This window comes from Chelon labrosus, assembly GCF_963514085.1.
Source record: "Chelon labrosus genome assembly, chromosome: 14".
Lineage (NCBI taxonomy): Eukaryota > Metazoa > Chordata > Actinopteri > Mugiliformes > Mugilidae > Chelon > Chelon labrosus.
In genome coordinates this window covers 28,959,625-28,974,895 of record NC_140347.1, presented here as the reverse complement: position 1 = coordinate 28,974,895, position 15,271 = coordinate 28,959,625, and the positions used below count along the sequence as shown (strand labels likewise).

At 39.6% G+C, this 15,271-nt stretch overlaps 2 protein-coding genes across 5 annotated transcripts; both read right to left on the bottom strand.

The window, feature by feature from the left end:
• Positions 1-74: 74 nt before the first annotated feature.
• Positions 75-7,587, bottom strand: abcd4 (ATP-binding cassette, sub-family D (ALD), member 4). 4 transcript variants are annotated; one of them, XM_084560438.1, is made up of 19 exons: positions 6,848-7,587; positions 6,419-6,537; positions 5,992-6,119; positions 5,065-5,204; positions 4,801-4,917; positions 4,300-4,425; positions 3,852-3,902; positions 3,617-3,711; positions 3,408-3,529; positions 2,686-2,777; positions 2,482-2,571; positions 2,092-2,297; positions 1,385-1,476; positions 1,216-1,252; positions 1,003-1,052; positions 826-878; positions 652-728; positions 439-554; positions 75-214 (listed from the first exon to the last, which is right to left on the bottom strand). In XM_084560438.1, exons 1-19 carry the CDS (start codon positions 6,886-6,888, stop codon positions 113-115), a joined length of 1,854 nt encoding a protein of 617 aa, XP_084416564.1. In that variant the 5' UTR covers positions 6,889-7,587; the 3' UTR covers positions 75-112. The 4 variants fall into 4 exon arrangements, 3 of the variants coding, with proteins under 3 accessions (XP_084416564.1, XP_084416565.1, XP_084416566.1); XM_084560439.1 differs by lacking the exon at positions 6,848-7,587 and having other exon boundaries at positions 5,992-6,114; positions 6,419-6,514; XR_014699448.1 differs by lacking the exon at positions 75-214 and having other exon boundaries at positions 495-554; positions 826-873.
• A 110-nt stretch (positions 7,588-7,697) lies between these two features.
• On the bottom strand, positions 7,698-14,984 carry LOC311499344 (sphingosine-1-phosphate phosphatase 1-like). Its single transcript, XM_084560300.1, has 3 exons — positions 13,803-14,984; positions 11,211-11,300; positions 7,698-10,163 (listed from the first exon to the last, which is right to left on the bottom strand). The coding sequence occupies exons 1-3, from the start codon at positions 14,463-14,465 to the stop codon at positions 9,612-9,614; spliced, it is 1,305 nt and encodes a 434-aa protein (XP_084416426.1). The 5' UTR covers positions 14,466-14,984; the 3' UTR covers positions 7,698-9,611.
• Between the last annotated feature and the right edge of the window lie 287 nt (positions 14,985-15,271).

Sequence of the window (15,271 nt, the reverse complement as noted above, 5' to 3'; positions counted from 1 at the left end):
GCCTTGTTGAAGAGCACTTTAATATTAGTAACAAATGAATTAAAGAACTGTTGTGTTCCCACCTCCAACATTGATGCTTCCAGCACGTTCAGGATTTTAAAGATGTCTGTGTTCACATGTCTTCTTCTCTGAGACTGAGGCTCCCCCCAGTTCCTTTTAACTTTATTAACTCCCATCTGCCTCCTCCACACAGTTTTAACTGGACGTCATGATACTGGGGAAAACAGAAGTACAGTCATTCTAATCAAATGATATACCGGCATTTAGCTCAATAATAAAGTACATGTATCAAGCATAAAAGATAAAAGCTTAAAACATCTTTCCCATCATGGTAATTTGAGTTTATGGGCTGTAGTTTGCAAACATTATGGTCCTTTTGATTCCTACTTATTCCTTTAATTCCAGAGAAGTTTATGGGACACCTTGTGTTCAGCCTACCTTCTCCAAGCTGCTCCGGTGTCCCAGACTGACCAGTGTCATGCCCAGCTGTTTACAGGTTCGGTACAGTTGTGCTTCTGCCTCTTCAGTCAAAGCGCTGGTAGCCTCATCTAAAACTGAAGAATAAAGAAAGTTTTAGATCATAAAGCTTTTACACCTAGAATAATTGAATTGTCTAATATTTGTCCCGGGATGCTCTGATGAGGAACACACTTGCATATTTGGGCTGCAGGTAGAAGAGTCGAGCAAAGCAGAGACGCTGCATTTCACCTGGGGACAGAACGTCGTACCTGCAGAGAAAAATCTTTCAGATTCTGCATCATTTAAGGAAGTAATGTATGACTGACTGACTGCACAGTAACACAGTTTAACTTTGTCTGCTCTCACCAGTTCCAGTCCACTTGTTCATCCAGCCCCCCGGTCCGTTTCAGGAGACTGGACTAGAACACACGTTAAGTTGGATTCAACATTAGTGTATGCCCAATTAGAAATTAACCTAATGTGAATTAACAGCTTAGAAAAACAGATTTAAGATTGCTGATATTACTAGTTTAAATTACCCACCACTCCAGCGAGCTCCAAGAATTTCATAATTCTGTCATCATCCACTGACCCTAAAAGAGTACACATTATAAATATCTCTAAAATTGTTCATCAGGCAGCATTAAGTCAAAGTCTTCCAGTAAAAAAAACAGGGTCAAATAAACACAGAAATGCATAATATTCTAAAACACACAGGCTAAACTGTTGTTTTAATGAAACAGGTTGATATAATACCTGATGCAGGGTAGATATCCTTCAGTGGATATATAACCTGTTGGAGAGATGAGTAAATTCAGGTAAATGTTTTATAGATTAACATCTATCCATACAGTATATGTATGATATTGTCAACTTGCAGGCTATACAAAGAAATAACAATTCAAGGAAAACAGCAGATGATGACCTGTTCACGCAGTGTGCCATCAGTCAGGTAGGGTTTCTGTGGCAGGAAGAGGGTTCCTCGGGGCCCGAAACATGTGGTCATCTGGACAAAACCTGAGAAGAAGAAACACAAAATGGAAAGACAGAGTGAAGTTACAGATGTGCAAGGATTTATTTCAGACATAAGGTCTCTCCTCACATCTCTTCTCATTAGCAAAACAATAAAGAAATAAGATACATTAGAAGGAACATTTACCTTTCTTGCGCCAGCAAGTCCACATTTTAAGGTGGAAGCTACAATACAGATTTGTATTGGCACAAAAGAAAAAGGCTTTTTCTCCCACAGTCCAAAGACATGCTCATTAGGTTAATTGGTGATTCTAAACTGGCTGTGAGTGTGAATAGCTGTTTGTCTTTCAGTATTAGCCCTGTGATAGACTGGCGACCTGTCCAGGCTCTCACCCACTGACAGCTGGGATAGGCTCCAGCCCTCCGGTGACCCTCTAGAGGACAAGTGGTTACAGATAATGAATGAATGTTCATGGAAAATTTGTATGGGGAAACCTTCAGTCTTCAGAAATTTTTCACAGTATATGCAGACAGTACAGATTTTTTTTTTCTCCACATCTGTAAGAAGTTTCCACACCTTCTGATTGAGGCTCCTGTCGTTTGTGACATTAAATAGATCATAATGACCAAAACAACCTCAGTCCCACTGCTCCCTCGTACCACTGTGTGCTTCCCAGAGACGGTTGAGGACCCGCAGTAACGATGTCTTGCCGGTGCCGGTGTTCCCCACCACTAGCAGATGAGTTCCCTGGCTGATTTTCAGACTCAGGTCCTCCACCAGCAGCTCGTCTGAGAACGGAGACTTGTAGGACAGATTGTCTATGATGAAGGCAGTGTCCACAGGGCCTGCGTGGACGTTGAAGTCGCTGTGTGGAGAGATGGCGGTTTAAACATTCATATTTACCATCTTCTTTACTATTTGCGATCTTGTTTCTACCTCTGTATGTTTAATGTCATCTCTGCATTCACTTAAAACGCAGCCATTTTCCTAAATCATCTCTGTGGGACATTTTTCTGCAGCAGAGATTAATATAGGGTTTTCACACAAACCTGTCAAAGTCGTAGCTTTCTCCTGACGCAGGGTCATAGTCGCACTGCTTGCGTAGGATGTCATCCATCACCTCCCTCAGCTCTCCAATCCTGACCACAACACACACACACACATATACACACAGAGTCAGAGTATGGCATGCACAAACCCCGCTGTCATCATTTGTCCTTTAGGAGGTGAATTAAGACATGCAGCAATGATACCTGTGGGTGTATCCAGCCACGTCTGACAGAGTAGTTGACAGGTCTATTAGCTGCGTGAAGCCATTTATCAAGTAGATGCACACAAAGGCATTCTGAATATGAACGAGGAGAGAGAGAACCAGAGCAGAGTGCAAATAAGAGATAAGATTTTAAAAGAAGTCTCTGAATGCAGAACAATCGACAGCAACAAAGACAAGAGGAATTTAATACTATGTATACTATGTGAGATTGTGACAATTATGACGCTACTATAATACTCCTGAAGACAGTGTGTATAGATACATCTGTGGATGCGCTGGAACACATCATCACTGTATAAGGTAGGAAGGCTTTTGGTGCCACCTAGTGGGTAAACAAGCAACAACAGTTCTCTTTGAGGCAGTGATACTGTCAACCATTTCATCTCCCAACAAAACTGTGAGTAAAAACCTAATATAAGCACCTTTATTTAGGTTAATAACTCATTATATTATGTTTTTATTTGTAATTAATTTTTTTAATTGTTAAAACAAGTGTGCTTAGCTTTTTACTCATGTCCACCCTGTTTCTGTTTCACTACTGTACTCACTACAATTACCCAAATAACAAAGTCAAAGATTAGATCTTATTACCCGTCCAGCAACATTTCTAAGGTTTGTTCCTTTTACATGTGAAGGAAGAGGTCAATTTAGGTGGAAAAATAAGAAACTAAAACAAAAAAATAAATAAAACAACAAGCCTACCTTACTGATGAGTGCACTGAGTTCACCTGGAGAGAGACCATCATAAATACCAGTAAAGATTGGAATGGCGATGATAATGTAGCTGAGGAAACCTCCGAGATAGTCAAAGGTGTTGACCCCAACTAAGAAAGGAGACGTGACAGGTTAAATCTTCACGTTTAATCACAACACTGAGAAATGGTAGATATGGGTGTCAAAGTTTTTCTTACTATAAAGCCAGAGCTCTTTGTTAATGAGTCTCTTCTGGGTCTGCAGCAGAGCCTGCAGTCTTCGGTTGGTCCTCATGTGCTCCACTTTGCCAGCTCTAAAAGCAGTAGACAGGTACATTTTTTCCACTTGCTTTTTGGTGTGATTTAATGTTCAACAATGTCAAATCAAGTACAGTTTGCAGAGTAGAAAGCTAAAAATTCAACCAGATATAGAAATCTAGTGCTTGAGTCTCACCTGTAAAAAGCTGCAGACTCTGCATTGACACGGATTTGCATGTGTTTAAATCTGGACATTAAAAAAAAAAATAAAAAATCAGTGTTCAACTTTCAAACAATGTAATGTAAGATTTAAACACAAAGATCTTTCATCTTTTTCCTCCTCAACACAAAATCTAATTGTTCCCGCTAGTAAAACATTTCAATACAGGAAATAACTAAACTGCAAGCTGACGCATATCCTGTGTCGTTTAGAAGGCAGAAGGCATTGGGCCAAAGTCTACAAATACTTCCTCTTAACAAAGGGCTGGTTTCCTTGACAATAAACACTGGAAGGATTTGCATTAAATAAAGTTGACAAAACACCCAACCACTCTGTTAAAGGTCAGGGAAAACAGCAGTCCATCTGCATTCTTTTCACAGCTCAAATGTTGATTTACATCAACATTTTTTGTTTGTGAACTTACCTGAAGTCTCCCTCTAGTTTTTCTTGCTCAAACAGAGTTGACACAATTGGCCCCATGAGGACTTTATTGGCAATGGTGCCGATGACAAAATATCCAAAGATACTCACAGGACCGATCCAACCGGTGCTGCAAAGTAAAGCAAATATAACTATGTAACTATTTTCGAACACAGAAAAGTGTGTTACATAAGACAGTAAAACGACACTACAAATAAGTAGTCTCCAGCAGAGCTGCAGCAGCCCTTTCGTCTCTGATAAAAACAGGACTCTCTCGTCTTTTAACAAGCTATGAAGAGCACATTTGTTGGCTAAAAGTTATATCTATTTTGACATATTTAACTTTATCATTTTCACCTCTCAGTCTTATTAAACACAAATGTTATTTTTAATTAGATACCTCAACAGATCACAATGTCTCCGATGAGGCTTTAACTTCAGTCACACATGAAATACAAGTGCAGCCTTTTGAAGTTCAACATCTGTTGCCACCATACACACTCACCTTTGAAAGCAGTGGTAGGTGTAGTATGCCAGAGTGAACGGTGAGACAATCAAGCGGCTAGCCATGGTGCTCATCTGCTTACACAACCTCTCAGCATCCTGACTGATCCGCTGGTCTCTGTAAGGTACACAGAAACAAACGCACATTTGATTTAATACACAAAGCTGTTCAGATGAAACACTTACATGGACACTACACAAACCACATATGGTAAAATCTATAGTCTAGGAACAAATATCCAAGTAAGAAACGTGTTATGCTCACGGGTTATCAATGTCCTCTCTGAGTACATTGAGTGTGTAATAGACTCGGCCCTGAAAGTAGGCCGAATGGAGGCTCTCGGTTAGCGTTGTCCTCCAGCTAAGATACAGCTGGTTGCAAATGTATTGGTCAATACTTTTCATCTGTTGGGGGGGGGGGGGGGGGGGGGCGAGAGAGACAGAGAGAGAGAGAGAGAGAGAAGAACACAAAGATGGAGGAAGAAGCTGCACGTTCGTTAGAGAGAAAAAGTAACAGTGAAACAGTAAAGTACACAATGTAACAAGACTAAGAAAAACAAACAAACATTATTTATAATGTGTCAGAAGAGGCCCGTGACTTGTGTTCATTTATAGAGCAATATCGTACAATAAAGCATAGAAGATCCCTGACAGGTAGCAGTTTCTCAGGTCGCTCAGGTCAGGTTGACCTTATAAAGCAGCTACTATTGTAGTAAAGATACAAGATCAAATGTGATGCTGTGTAGTAAAATATAAACATCTGGCTTTTGGTTAAGTACATCTCCATGAGCAGAGAACCGATTCCATTTTGATAAAAGAATTATATTTGATCAAATACAATAAATGACATTCCTTTTAATAACAGGATACATACATAACAGTGTTACAGCTGAAATATCTATGTGGTTGTGCGTTAAAGCTTATCTCTCTTTTTTGCATGACTTAATCTCTTTTTTTGATCACAGTTTGTCATGAAGGCCGTGTAGAAAGCTTCTGAAAGTATTTTTATCAATCAGCAGACTGATCAGAATCAGAGGTTCACACAAAGGAAAATGATAAGAATTCAGTCTGGACATGCACTAAGCGGAAAAACTGTTGAATGGCCAGATTCCAGGTTAAAATACGATCCATTTTTAATTTGTTGCCAAAGTACTATAGCTTGACTTCAGCACTCACTGCTACTACCACTTACTGAGGAGTTGAGTATAATGAGGACCATGGCTGTGCCCACCAGACTACTGAAGGCTGAGTAGTCTTTGTCTGCCAGCACATTGTAGAAGTGACTGGGGATGACTCCCACTTGGTAAATGATCAGCTGTTCTGATGGCAGAAAAAGATGTGTTAGCACATTGCACTGTAAGGAGGCCAGTCGAACAGAGACTTGTAAAAGGAAATTAGGAAACACTTAGAGCTAAAGGTCAGCAAGGGGGAAAAACATAATATACAGTATTTGAAATCACACACAAGTACTGTTCAGGCTGGGAATGAGTCTTTAGGCTTAAATATCAGCTATTTGAAGCTAGTTTGACTCAAGTGTGATAATGTAGTTCCTCTTTTTGCCATTTCCCCTCTTGTACAAAGAGTTTTTTTTTTTTTTTTTTTTTAACTTCAGCTGTTACCTGTCAGAGTAACGCCAAGCAGCGTCCCAAACATCAGAACACTTTGACTGGTCCATGATGGGAACAGGACTCTCTGGATGCTGCAGAGCCTCTGAACAAACTTCCAGTCTAATTTTAGCCTTTTGTTATGGAGAGGAAATAGTGTATTAGACAACTAGAGCATTTGAATTCATTTCTGCATATGCTGCAATACCAACAAAGCACAAACAATAGACTGCCAATACCTCATTTGTTTCTTATTTTATTTATTGTCTGAAATACAGACATTAAGAAAGGTGGTGGATTAAGAAAGCTACCCAGACGTTAGGAAAATTTATACAAAAACACTGAAAGTTAGCATAAATTAGCAGAGCAGTAAGAGTCACTTTTCATGTCTGGGTTACTTTACATCTCCATCTGTTTCCACGCAGGTGAAACTTCAAGCCTTACCTTTTTGTCCCTCTGCCATTTGAGTTTTCCAAACGAGGCATCTGCACTGCAGGCAGGGAATTAAAATTCCCCCAGATAAAACTTCATATAAATTGTACGTATGTCATTTAAGCTGCTATCTTCCAGCAGGTCAAGCTAACTCTTGTCTAACTAACCAACGCAGCCAGTGACACTAACAGCGGGTCCACGGTGTCAGCGGTCAGCGAGAGAAATTACAAACTATAACAAAGTGACTAATTAACTAATTTATTTACTTCACGGTCACATTAATTTGCTAAAATGTTACTGAAATGCAGCATCGTGTCCAGCCCTGCGTCTCCACTTTCACCTACTGAAGTTAAATGTTTTGACCGGTATATGTAAAACTACGGACTTCCGGTTTATCCGGAAACACATCCTTTTCAAAATAAAGGTTCCAACAAAATTTCAAACGGAATTTGAAAAAATAAAAGAGGAAAAATATTTGTTGCAAACCATTTACAAGAAAATCGTGACTGCAATTATAACATTGAGTGAGATGATAATAATAAAAATAATAAAATCTTTTGCGAAGGGTATGATACTGAGGTTTTGTTGAAAGTAAAGGTGTTACTTCTGTATGATGATTTTGAAGCTTCAACAGTTTTGGTCATGACTGTATTATGTTTTACTAACAGGTGTTTCTATTATTTTATCCATTCCAATATAAATCTCTGAGGTTGGGCTGAATAATAATAAAAAAAAACACCCCATTCACAATACAATGATGTATTATTATGAGTTATAATAATTACTTGTTATATAATTTAATAATTATTGTGTCTTGAAACAGCTACAGTCAGCTTGTAAAAGTACAAAATATTCTCATTATGCCATGAGCAATTATTTTAAGTCATGCTCAACTACGTGTGAAGTATTACAGCTGACATGTTTTTGCCAGCCTTCAGAAAAATCATACATACTGTACTCTCATACGTTTACTGAGATAACATATATGGAGATTACTCAAAATCAAAACCCATATACATGACTCCTTTCTTATTAATTTCTTTGCAAAAAACATGAAGCAACTTTCATTTTATAGTCTTTTATTTATTTTTTTGTTTGTTTTTTCCATAGATTTTCAGACACAGTCCTTGCATAACAAAGGAACGTGATGGGAGATTTGATGAGGACAGCAAAACCTATAAACAGTCCGACACGTTTTCATGATACACAGTAAGTTGAGGGTTAATATTCTGAGTTTAATAATTCAGTTAACCATAATTAAAACAATACAACAAATTACAAATGATTACAACAATCAAACAAGTTCCAAGTGTTTATATTCTGCAGAATAAGAACAGTTGAAATGTCTCAGGAATTTCTAGTAATAAAGGTTTTTCCCTATAGAGCAGCAACTCAGCTGATCACATTGATAAAATAATTTATCAAAAATATTTGTTTTTCTTGATTCTCTACTTTCAAATGACTTTTTGGGCCAAGATTACAAACAAACAATTTTGTGGCACAAGAAATATACAAAAGATAGGCAATAATATAATGCTGACTATGGTAAGTGATGACACAACAGACCTGCTTGAAGTTAAAAAGTCTTCAACGTTTAAATAGCGCTCATTACTATACTGACACCTGAGAGCTTGAATACTTTCAGTATCTTCTTATTACTTTCAGGCTTTTGATTTAAAACACGGCAACGAATGAGAGGTGAAGTGACTTCAGACTTTACTGCATCATTGTTTGGTTTATTCTTAGAGCATGAAACTCTCTGATAACATAAGTCCTGTATATTTTGACAGAAATGTACAATAGATTCCTTGTTGATGAATACAAGCATTGTTACAGTACATCAGATTTTGCTTGCAATGTTCCAGTTCACACTTAAGTGCGTTGACCACAGGTGATTGTTAAAGGATAAGGCAGGTGATATTCAATGCATTCGATGCGACAATAAATCCCATGAAAAGACGAAAACCAGCCGTGTGTTAGCCATGTTTAATATTTCCTCCAACCTGCGTGTGTCAGCTCTTTGCATTAAGTCAGTGTATAGCTAAAAACAGCTAGGGTCTGAAGGTTTTATCCAGTAACACTGAAACTAAAGAATTAATTGGTTTAACTATTTTCCACTGCAGACCAATACAAATAAATTCTTAGGTTGTATTTATAGCAGCACAACAGCGCATGTGAGATTTAAGCTGATTTCACACACACGGATGACAAGAAGAGGTTATACATTATGTGTCTCACTAATGGAAATATTCTTAATTTAAGCAACTGGCAAGAGTGTGCAGGAAGCAGGATATGGCGTGCATCACACACATGCTCAGCTGACGTACAGTTTTCTTATAGATAAGCTCAGAGTTAAATCTATTTAATGTCTGGTCTGACTGATTCTGACATTTGCCTTCTCCTATACAGGTCCTCTAGATGGTGTGTAGAAATGTTCCGGGGTGCATGAAAATGGCTTTAAGCAAAATAAATTAAAGTGGTGTATGACCCAGTTTCCAACAGCTGTGCAGCCCACCTTTTTATAGTTTTTGGGGTAAGCAACATTAGGCTTTGGCTACATAAACAATACTCTGTGGATCAGTTTATTTTAGGTTTTGGATCTTTTAGTGGGATGTATCGACAATATCATCTGATTTATCCTTTACATGAGTTTTTTTATCATGCAGAAACAGATCCTTCATCTTGTGTCTAAACAAGAAGCACTGTTTCCAGGTGCTGTCGGCTTTTACCACATCGGTGAACATGTCAGCAGGATGTGACAGTTAGCACCCAACACTCAGGCAAGGTTCAAGAGCCTAAATAGGAGAGGCACAAAGCACACGCAGACAAAACCCACAACACTGTAGACAATGTAACGATAGGGCAACTCTACTTTCATGTGCTGTCTGGCCCTTCTCACATCATCTGTGGGCAGCCCAGACAGTCGGCACAAGAAAGGTATAGTGACTGCTTTCATGGCCATCCTCGTGACGAGGATGACAGCAACTCCAATGAGGAAGCGCAGCAGGGAGAGTAACACCAGGCCAATGCTGAGTGGAGGTAAAGTTAGAGGAAGTGAGGACAGTGGCGGATCCAGCAGCAGCCCCAGCTGATAGTTCACATGAGTTGCCAAAGCAGCTCCTGCCCCAGTACCCAGCGCCTGAGCTGTGTCGCCCCGAGAGGTGCTCCATGAATCCAGAGAGAAAGCCACAAGTCCCAGGCTAACATGCGACACAATAATCATAAGCGGAGCGTAGTGGTCTGTCATGTAGTAGTTGTCGATCTTGTCCAAGACTGGCTGGAAAAACGCAAGGATGAGAAGGCTGTACAGGAAGCCAGTGATTACCTCCTGCAACACAGGGACATGAATCATTGTAAACCAGGAGCCAAATTTAGTTGCTGGATTTAATCACAGTCTGCATATTTATGTCTGACTGTGTACATTTTACACAATTCACATTTGTGCTCACAAAGTTAAAATAAAAACTTTAGGCAGCTCTCTTCCTGCCCTGTGGGAGGCGCAAGGCAACACTTTTCACAAAGACAGTCATCCTTGCAATCAAAAAAGCCCCGTAAAATCAGGTGAGCTCCTGTCAGATTGCATGATTATCTGGTGAGAGCAACTGACCGGTCACAGAATCTAATCTAAGCCTTATCTACTCACTTTAATTAGTTTGTTTATTGGCTTTAAGCAAGAATCATAAATTTTAAGTTCCTTGCTTTATTATCAACATGATAAAGGGTCATTAGTGTATGTTGTGCACTAAACTAAAAACGTATAAATAAAGGCAAAATCTCCACATCTTTTTCAAGAACTCAGTTTTTTCTTTCATTGTGAATGTTAATTTTACATAAATACTGAAAACACTTTCTCACTGATGGCTAAGAGATGGTTTACAGTATTTAAAAAACAAACTAATTACATATGCATCTACCTCCTCTCCTTCTTTAAGTTCCATTAGAATGGAAATATACCAAGCAGATAGAAAAGCAATTCACTGAAATGTGTGCTGTGGCCTCACAGAATCTTGTTTCTAACAACTGGTCCAACAAGTCCTCTCACAGTGACCTATCAACTCATTTAAAATATGTGCAGTTGATTTCAGAGATAGGCATGTGAGCCGAGTTGAGCCGAGCTGTTTGAGGAATCCTCCATAATACAATGATGTGTAGCAGGTCTGATTGCGATCAGGTGTAGAAATCTGCAATGCATATGAAGGTGGTGCATTTTGTTTTTCCAAAAGTTTTCTTGAAGACATTCTTGACCAGCCCAAGTTTGATGTTCCCAAGTTAACCTGCCAAGCTATGACTGCAGTATAAGAGGTAAAGTCTTGTCCAGGTGCAGTAGCATCACTTTATTTTATCAATACATATTTCACTGATTTAATCTTCTTACCAGAACAGAATGCATCCCCATGTAGACTCTGCTTACACAAACCAGGACGCTCCAGCTGAGAGCCACAGAGAAGCCGAAGAGGAAAGGGTACTATAGGAGAGAACATAAATATTGCTGCTTCAAAAAGTTTATACACTGTATGTTGTAAAAATTAAAACATCTAGATCATGACTTTGTAGAACAGTGTGCTTCCGTAGCGGCCTAATGTAGATATTCTGCAAGACTTTTTCTAACATCCAAGGCATTGTTCTTGACATAGCATTAATATCTGTGAAGCCATCTGGACAGGAATAACCGCTTTCAAACATCACTTCTAACAGTAGATAGTGTACATTTATCTGATATCTGTCCTTGAAACCATTCATGCAAAGGTCGCTGTGAAAACACTGCTAGCAGCTCTGTCAGGCTGTACTTTGGCACTCAAGTGCATCAAGTTAAACACTAACATCAGCATGCACACAGTGACGTCACTGTTTAGCATTGCTTTTGTACCCGGTTAGCATTGGCCAAGTAGCGCTCTACAAGACTGAAGTGAAGCCAATGATAATGTTGTCACTTTTGCAAGTATTTTTGTGCAGTGTGACCAGATGGTAGCTCTAGATGAGAAGTCAGGATAAACAGATTCCAATTAATTCAGGGCATGAAGAAAAAGTAGTTGAGATATTTAACTTAAAGCCAAAAATGTCAACTTCAAGGTGGCACTTGAGGACATGTCAGGGAGTCACCACAGTAAGTGGGCTCATTGCTCTTGAGCTATTATATCAATAGTTAAGATATATACTGGTCCAGACTGAATGACCGAATATCCCTAGAGCCATTCCTCTGGCACAGCTAATAAGCTAATAAGGTCTTCAACACCAGATAATACTTTGACTCTTCCTCCTGCCTTAAAAGCAGTTTATTGCCATCAGCTTATCTTTCACAACCTCTTTCTTACGAATTATTTCAGTTCCTCCACCTTCAAAGTCATGACACTGCATGAAACTTGAAGACACTGAGACAGTTCATACAGTTCAGACAGCTGCATGGATTCAGTCCAAGGCCGTGTGCACAGATGAACAACAACAACAAAAAGCCCACTTCTATTCAAGCTCTTCCTTCCTGGTGCCGACCTATTGGTCAATTTATTTCTTCTTTATTCCAACGCAACACATCCTCTTTTTCTGTTGCTTCCTTTTTTTGACAGCTCTTTCCTTCATCTGCCTTCAGAGTTCTGATCATTTAACTTGTCAGTACCCTTGTATACTGTATGTCTGCCAATAACTCGAAGAGAAACTGCAACAGAGAAAAAGCAAAACACTTCCCTTTAGGAACAGAGTCTCTCCAACTTTAAAAGTAAAACTTGATTCCAGTTCATATCATATTACAACTGCTCTTAGCGCAGTCATGATGGTGAAAAAAAGAAGTTTCAGTTCTTTGAGACTGCTGATCTGGTTTTACCAGTGGAGATGTTCAGTCACAGGAAAAGTTTGAAACTTTCTTTTACTCAAAGTCATCCCCACCACTCCCTTCTTTGTCCTCTGCCAATATGAAACAGTGAGTCTTTGACTGCTTTAAAAAATCTTTCTCTTCTCTCACATGCAACTCACACAGTCAAATTAAACAGAGAAATGCATGTTATGTTGCTTGTATGAGTCACAGCAGCTCCATACATATTATTGAGTCTTATTGAGTCTCCAGGAAGCAAGGATTACTAAGGCTTTAAAGGCAATCTTTGCCTTTTTGTCTTGTTTGCTCAGACTGACCCATTGACCCTCCTTGATACCGAGTGGAAAAAATACAAGCTGGATTTTTTTTTTCTCTGAATCTTTAAATGTAGATTTTACCTTAGCAGACCTATACACTCACTTGCCAGTTCATTAGGTACACTAGTGAAAATGAATGCATTCTAATAGAACAGTCTTTCACCCATTCTTATCTTTATGAAGTTCGTGGTATTCAGCATTTGTTTAAAATAACTGAGAGTGCTGTTGATTCAAGCGTGTTTGTTCATTTTCAAGGCTATTGTGTTGCACTGACACGTGTTTCCATTGTTTTGACGACCCCATTTTAGTCATGAAGGGTCATGGACTGCAGGACTATTAGAGAACACATTTGTTTTCACTAGTGTACCTAATGAACTAGCAAATGAGTGTATATTAAAAGAACGTCGTATTAATTGAACGTCTTGATCAAAGTTGTGTTCATATCCTGTGGGTTAAGACAAGACCTTTGAAATCTAATATAATGTGAAGGTATAATGTGAAGCAGGACAATAGCACTGATGTAGCACAGTGATATTTCTCTGTTTAGCTTTAACAGCCTGCAGCTAGTGGACGGTACGTATTAACATACACACACTGCACATCTACCACCTGAAGCATCTGCATATTCATGTCACACCTCAAGATTCCATGGGTGCAGATCCCAGGGGGGTTGGGGGGGACAAAAAATAACCTCTCTACGTAGTTGTGATTTACGGGGGCATGGTATAAGTTGCATACCGGCAAAAAAATTAAAAAAAATCACTTTTGTGCCCCCCTCCCCCGAATCCTGACATCGGATCTGCATCCCTGCAAGCTTCATATCTAAAAACCTTCTAAAAATGTTCACCTGCCACCGTCCGTAGGTCAGCATGAAGAGGCAGAAGGGTATGGCTGTCCCTGTCATGGCGTGGGTGGAGGGCATGCTGTACTCGGAGTTGTAGAAGACCTCCACCTTCACCACGGGAGGGGAGGCTGGCCGGGACCAGCGGACCATGTCCTTGGTGGACTGTCCCACGAACAGGTTCCAGGCCCAGACGACGATGAGTCTCCGGCTGACCAGGGCGTCGATATTCCAGAAGAGGAAGGGGAAGAAGATGATGAAGAACATCTCGTTGCCCAGCTCAGTCCCAAACGTGAACAGATAGAAGAGAAACTTGTTGTGGACCAGGAACTCCTGACCCACATCCCCAGTCAAGGAGTTTCTCCGGAGGGGTTTGGCTCTGGTGGTTTCTGGGTCGGCGTCAGCTGCTGATGCATCGTCGCCCTGCATCCCGTTAACCTGTGGCACGGCGGCATCTCCAGCGGCTCCGTTACCAACTCCGACCTCTGAGCTCTGGACCCTCCTCCTCAGCCCGGGACCGTCCGGCTGCGACTGTCCACTCTGTGGCTTGGCCGTTTTTTCAGGAAATGTTCCTTTAATGCCGCAGAAATTTTGAAACCTCGCTACATGGCAAGGCTCTTGGAGATAATTACACATCTGCACAAACGTCTTAATGAAGACGTTATCCATTTTTTAATATATATATATTCTTAAATTAGTTTAAAAAAGACTGCTGTGTTGTAAAAAAAAAAGAAAAAAAAAAAGTTCATCATCCAGGAAGCTAAGCAGAAGTACAGCTCGGCGGACGTCGCATTCCTCAAAACGGAACAAAATCAGAGAGATCTAGCAACAAGCTCGGAGCAGGAACTCTTCACCACCGCCTGGTATCTGTATTCAAAACACCGACCTCGTACAGCGGCGTGGAAGATCTGGACAGCAGCATCCAAAGTCCGTTACAGTTAACCATTACTTCTCGCAGTGTAACGCTAATTCATAGAGACCCACCTAACTGCGTCAGGCCGTTATTACGATTTTAGGTCGACTTCTTCTTCTTCGGTTACGTATCTTCTTCGTTTGACTTAATATTAGTCGGTCAAAAGTGTTCAAGTGGGATACCTCCTCCTGCTGGACATGTAATACATTACACAGCTTCGAAAATTAAAAAAAATATATACGTTCAAATTAAATAAAAAAATCCCTCCATGAATAATTGATAACATTACAAAATTACATACACAATTACAAAAGTAAAGTGACAAAAATAACAGTACTAATTATGCATGAAGCTCTTTCTATAAAATCTATACAGCATTGTGATTTAGTATCTGCAGTTTTAAAAGAAGTAATCATATAGTTTTGTATTAGATCTCAATCCACCAAAGTGTTGCTATCAACTCACTGTTACATAATTGCAGTGAAATAAAAAGAAATGTATTTATTTGTCAACTGTAGTATAAAGTGTAAAAAAGAGAGAAAAAAACCTGAAGTAATCATTA

What these genes read in the sequence shown, in the direction of transcription:
- abcd4 (XM_084560438.1), bottom strand. Translation starts at nt 6,888, where the DNA reads ATGCCTCGTTTGGAAAACTCAAATGGCAGAGGGACAAAAAG. An exon ending in TCAGTGCACTCATCAGTAAG is followed by an intron (nt 2,778 to 3,407) that starts GTAGGCTTGTTG and finishes GTTCATATTCAG; the next exon opens with AATGCCTTTGTGTGCATCTA. An exon ending in TCTTGGAGCTCGCTGGAGTG is followed by an intron (nt 879 to 1,002) that starts GTGGGTAATTTA and finishes CGTGTGTTCTAG; the next exon opens with TCCAGTCTCCTGAAACGGAC.
- LOC311499344 (XM_084560300.1), bottom strand. Translation starts at nt 14,465, where the DNA reads ATGGATAACGTCTTCATTAAGACGTTTGTGCAGATGTGTAATTATCTC. An exon ending in TGACCTACGGACGGTGGCAG is followed by an intron (nt 11,301 to 13,802) that starts GTGAACATTTTT and finishes TCTCTCCTATAG; the next exon opens with TACCCTTTCCTCTTCGGCTT. An exon ending in TGGGGATGCATTCTGTTCTG is followed by an intron (nt 10,164 to 11,210) that starts GTAAGAAGATTA and finishes CCTGTGTTGCAG; the next exon opens with GAGGTAATCACTGGCTTCCT.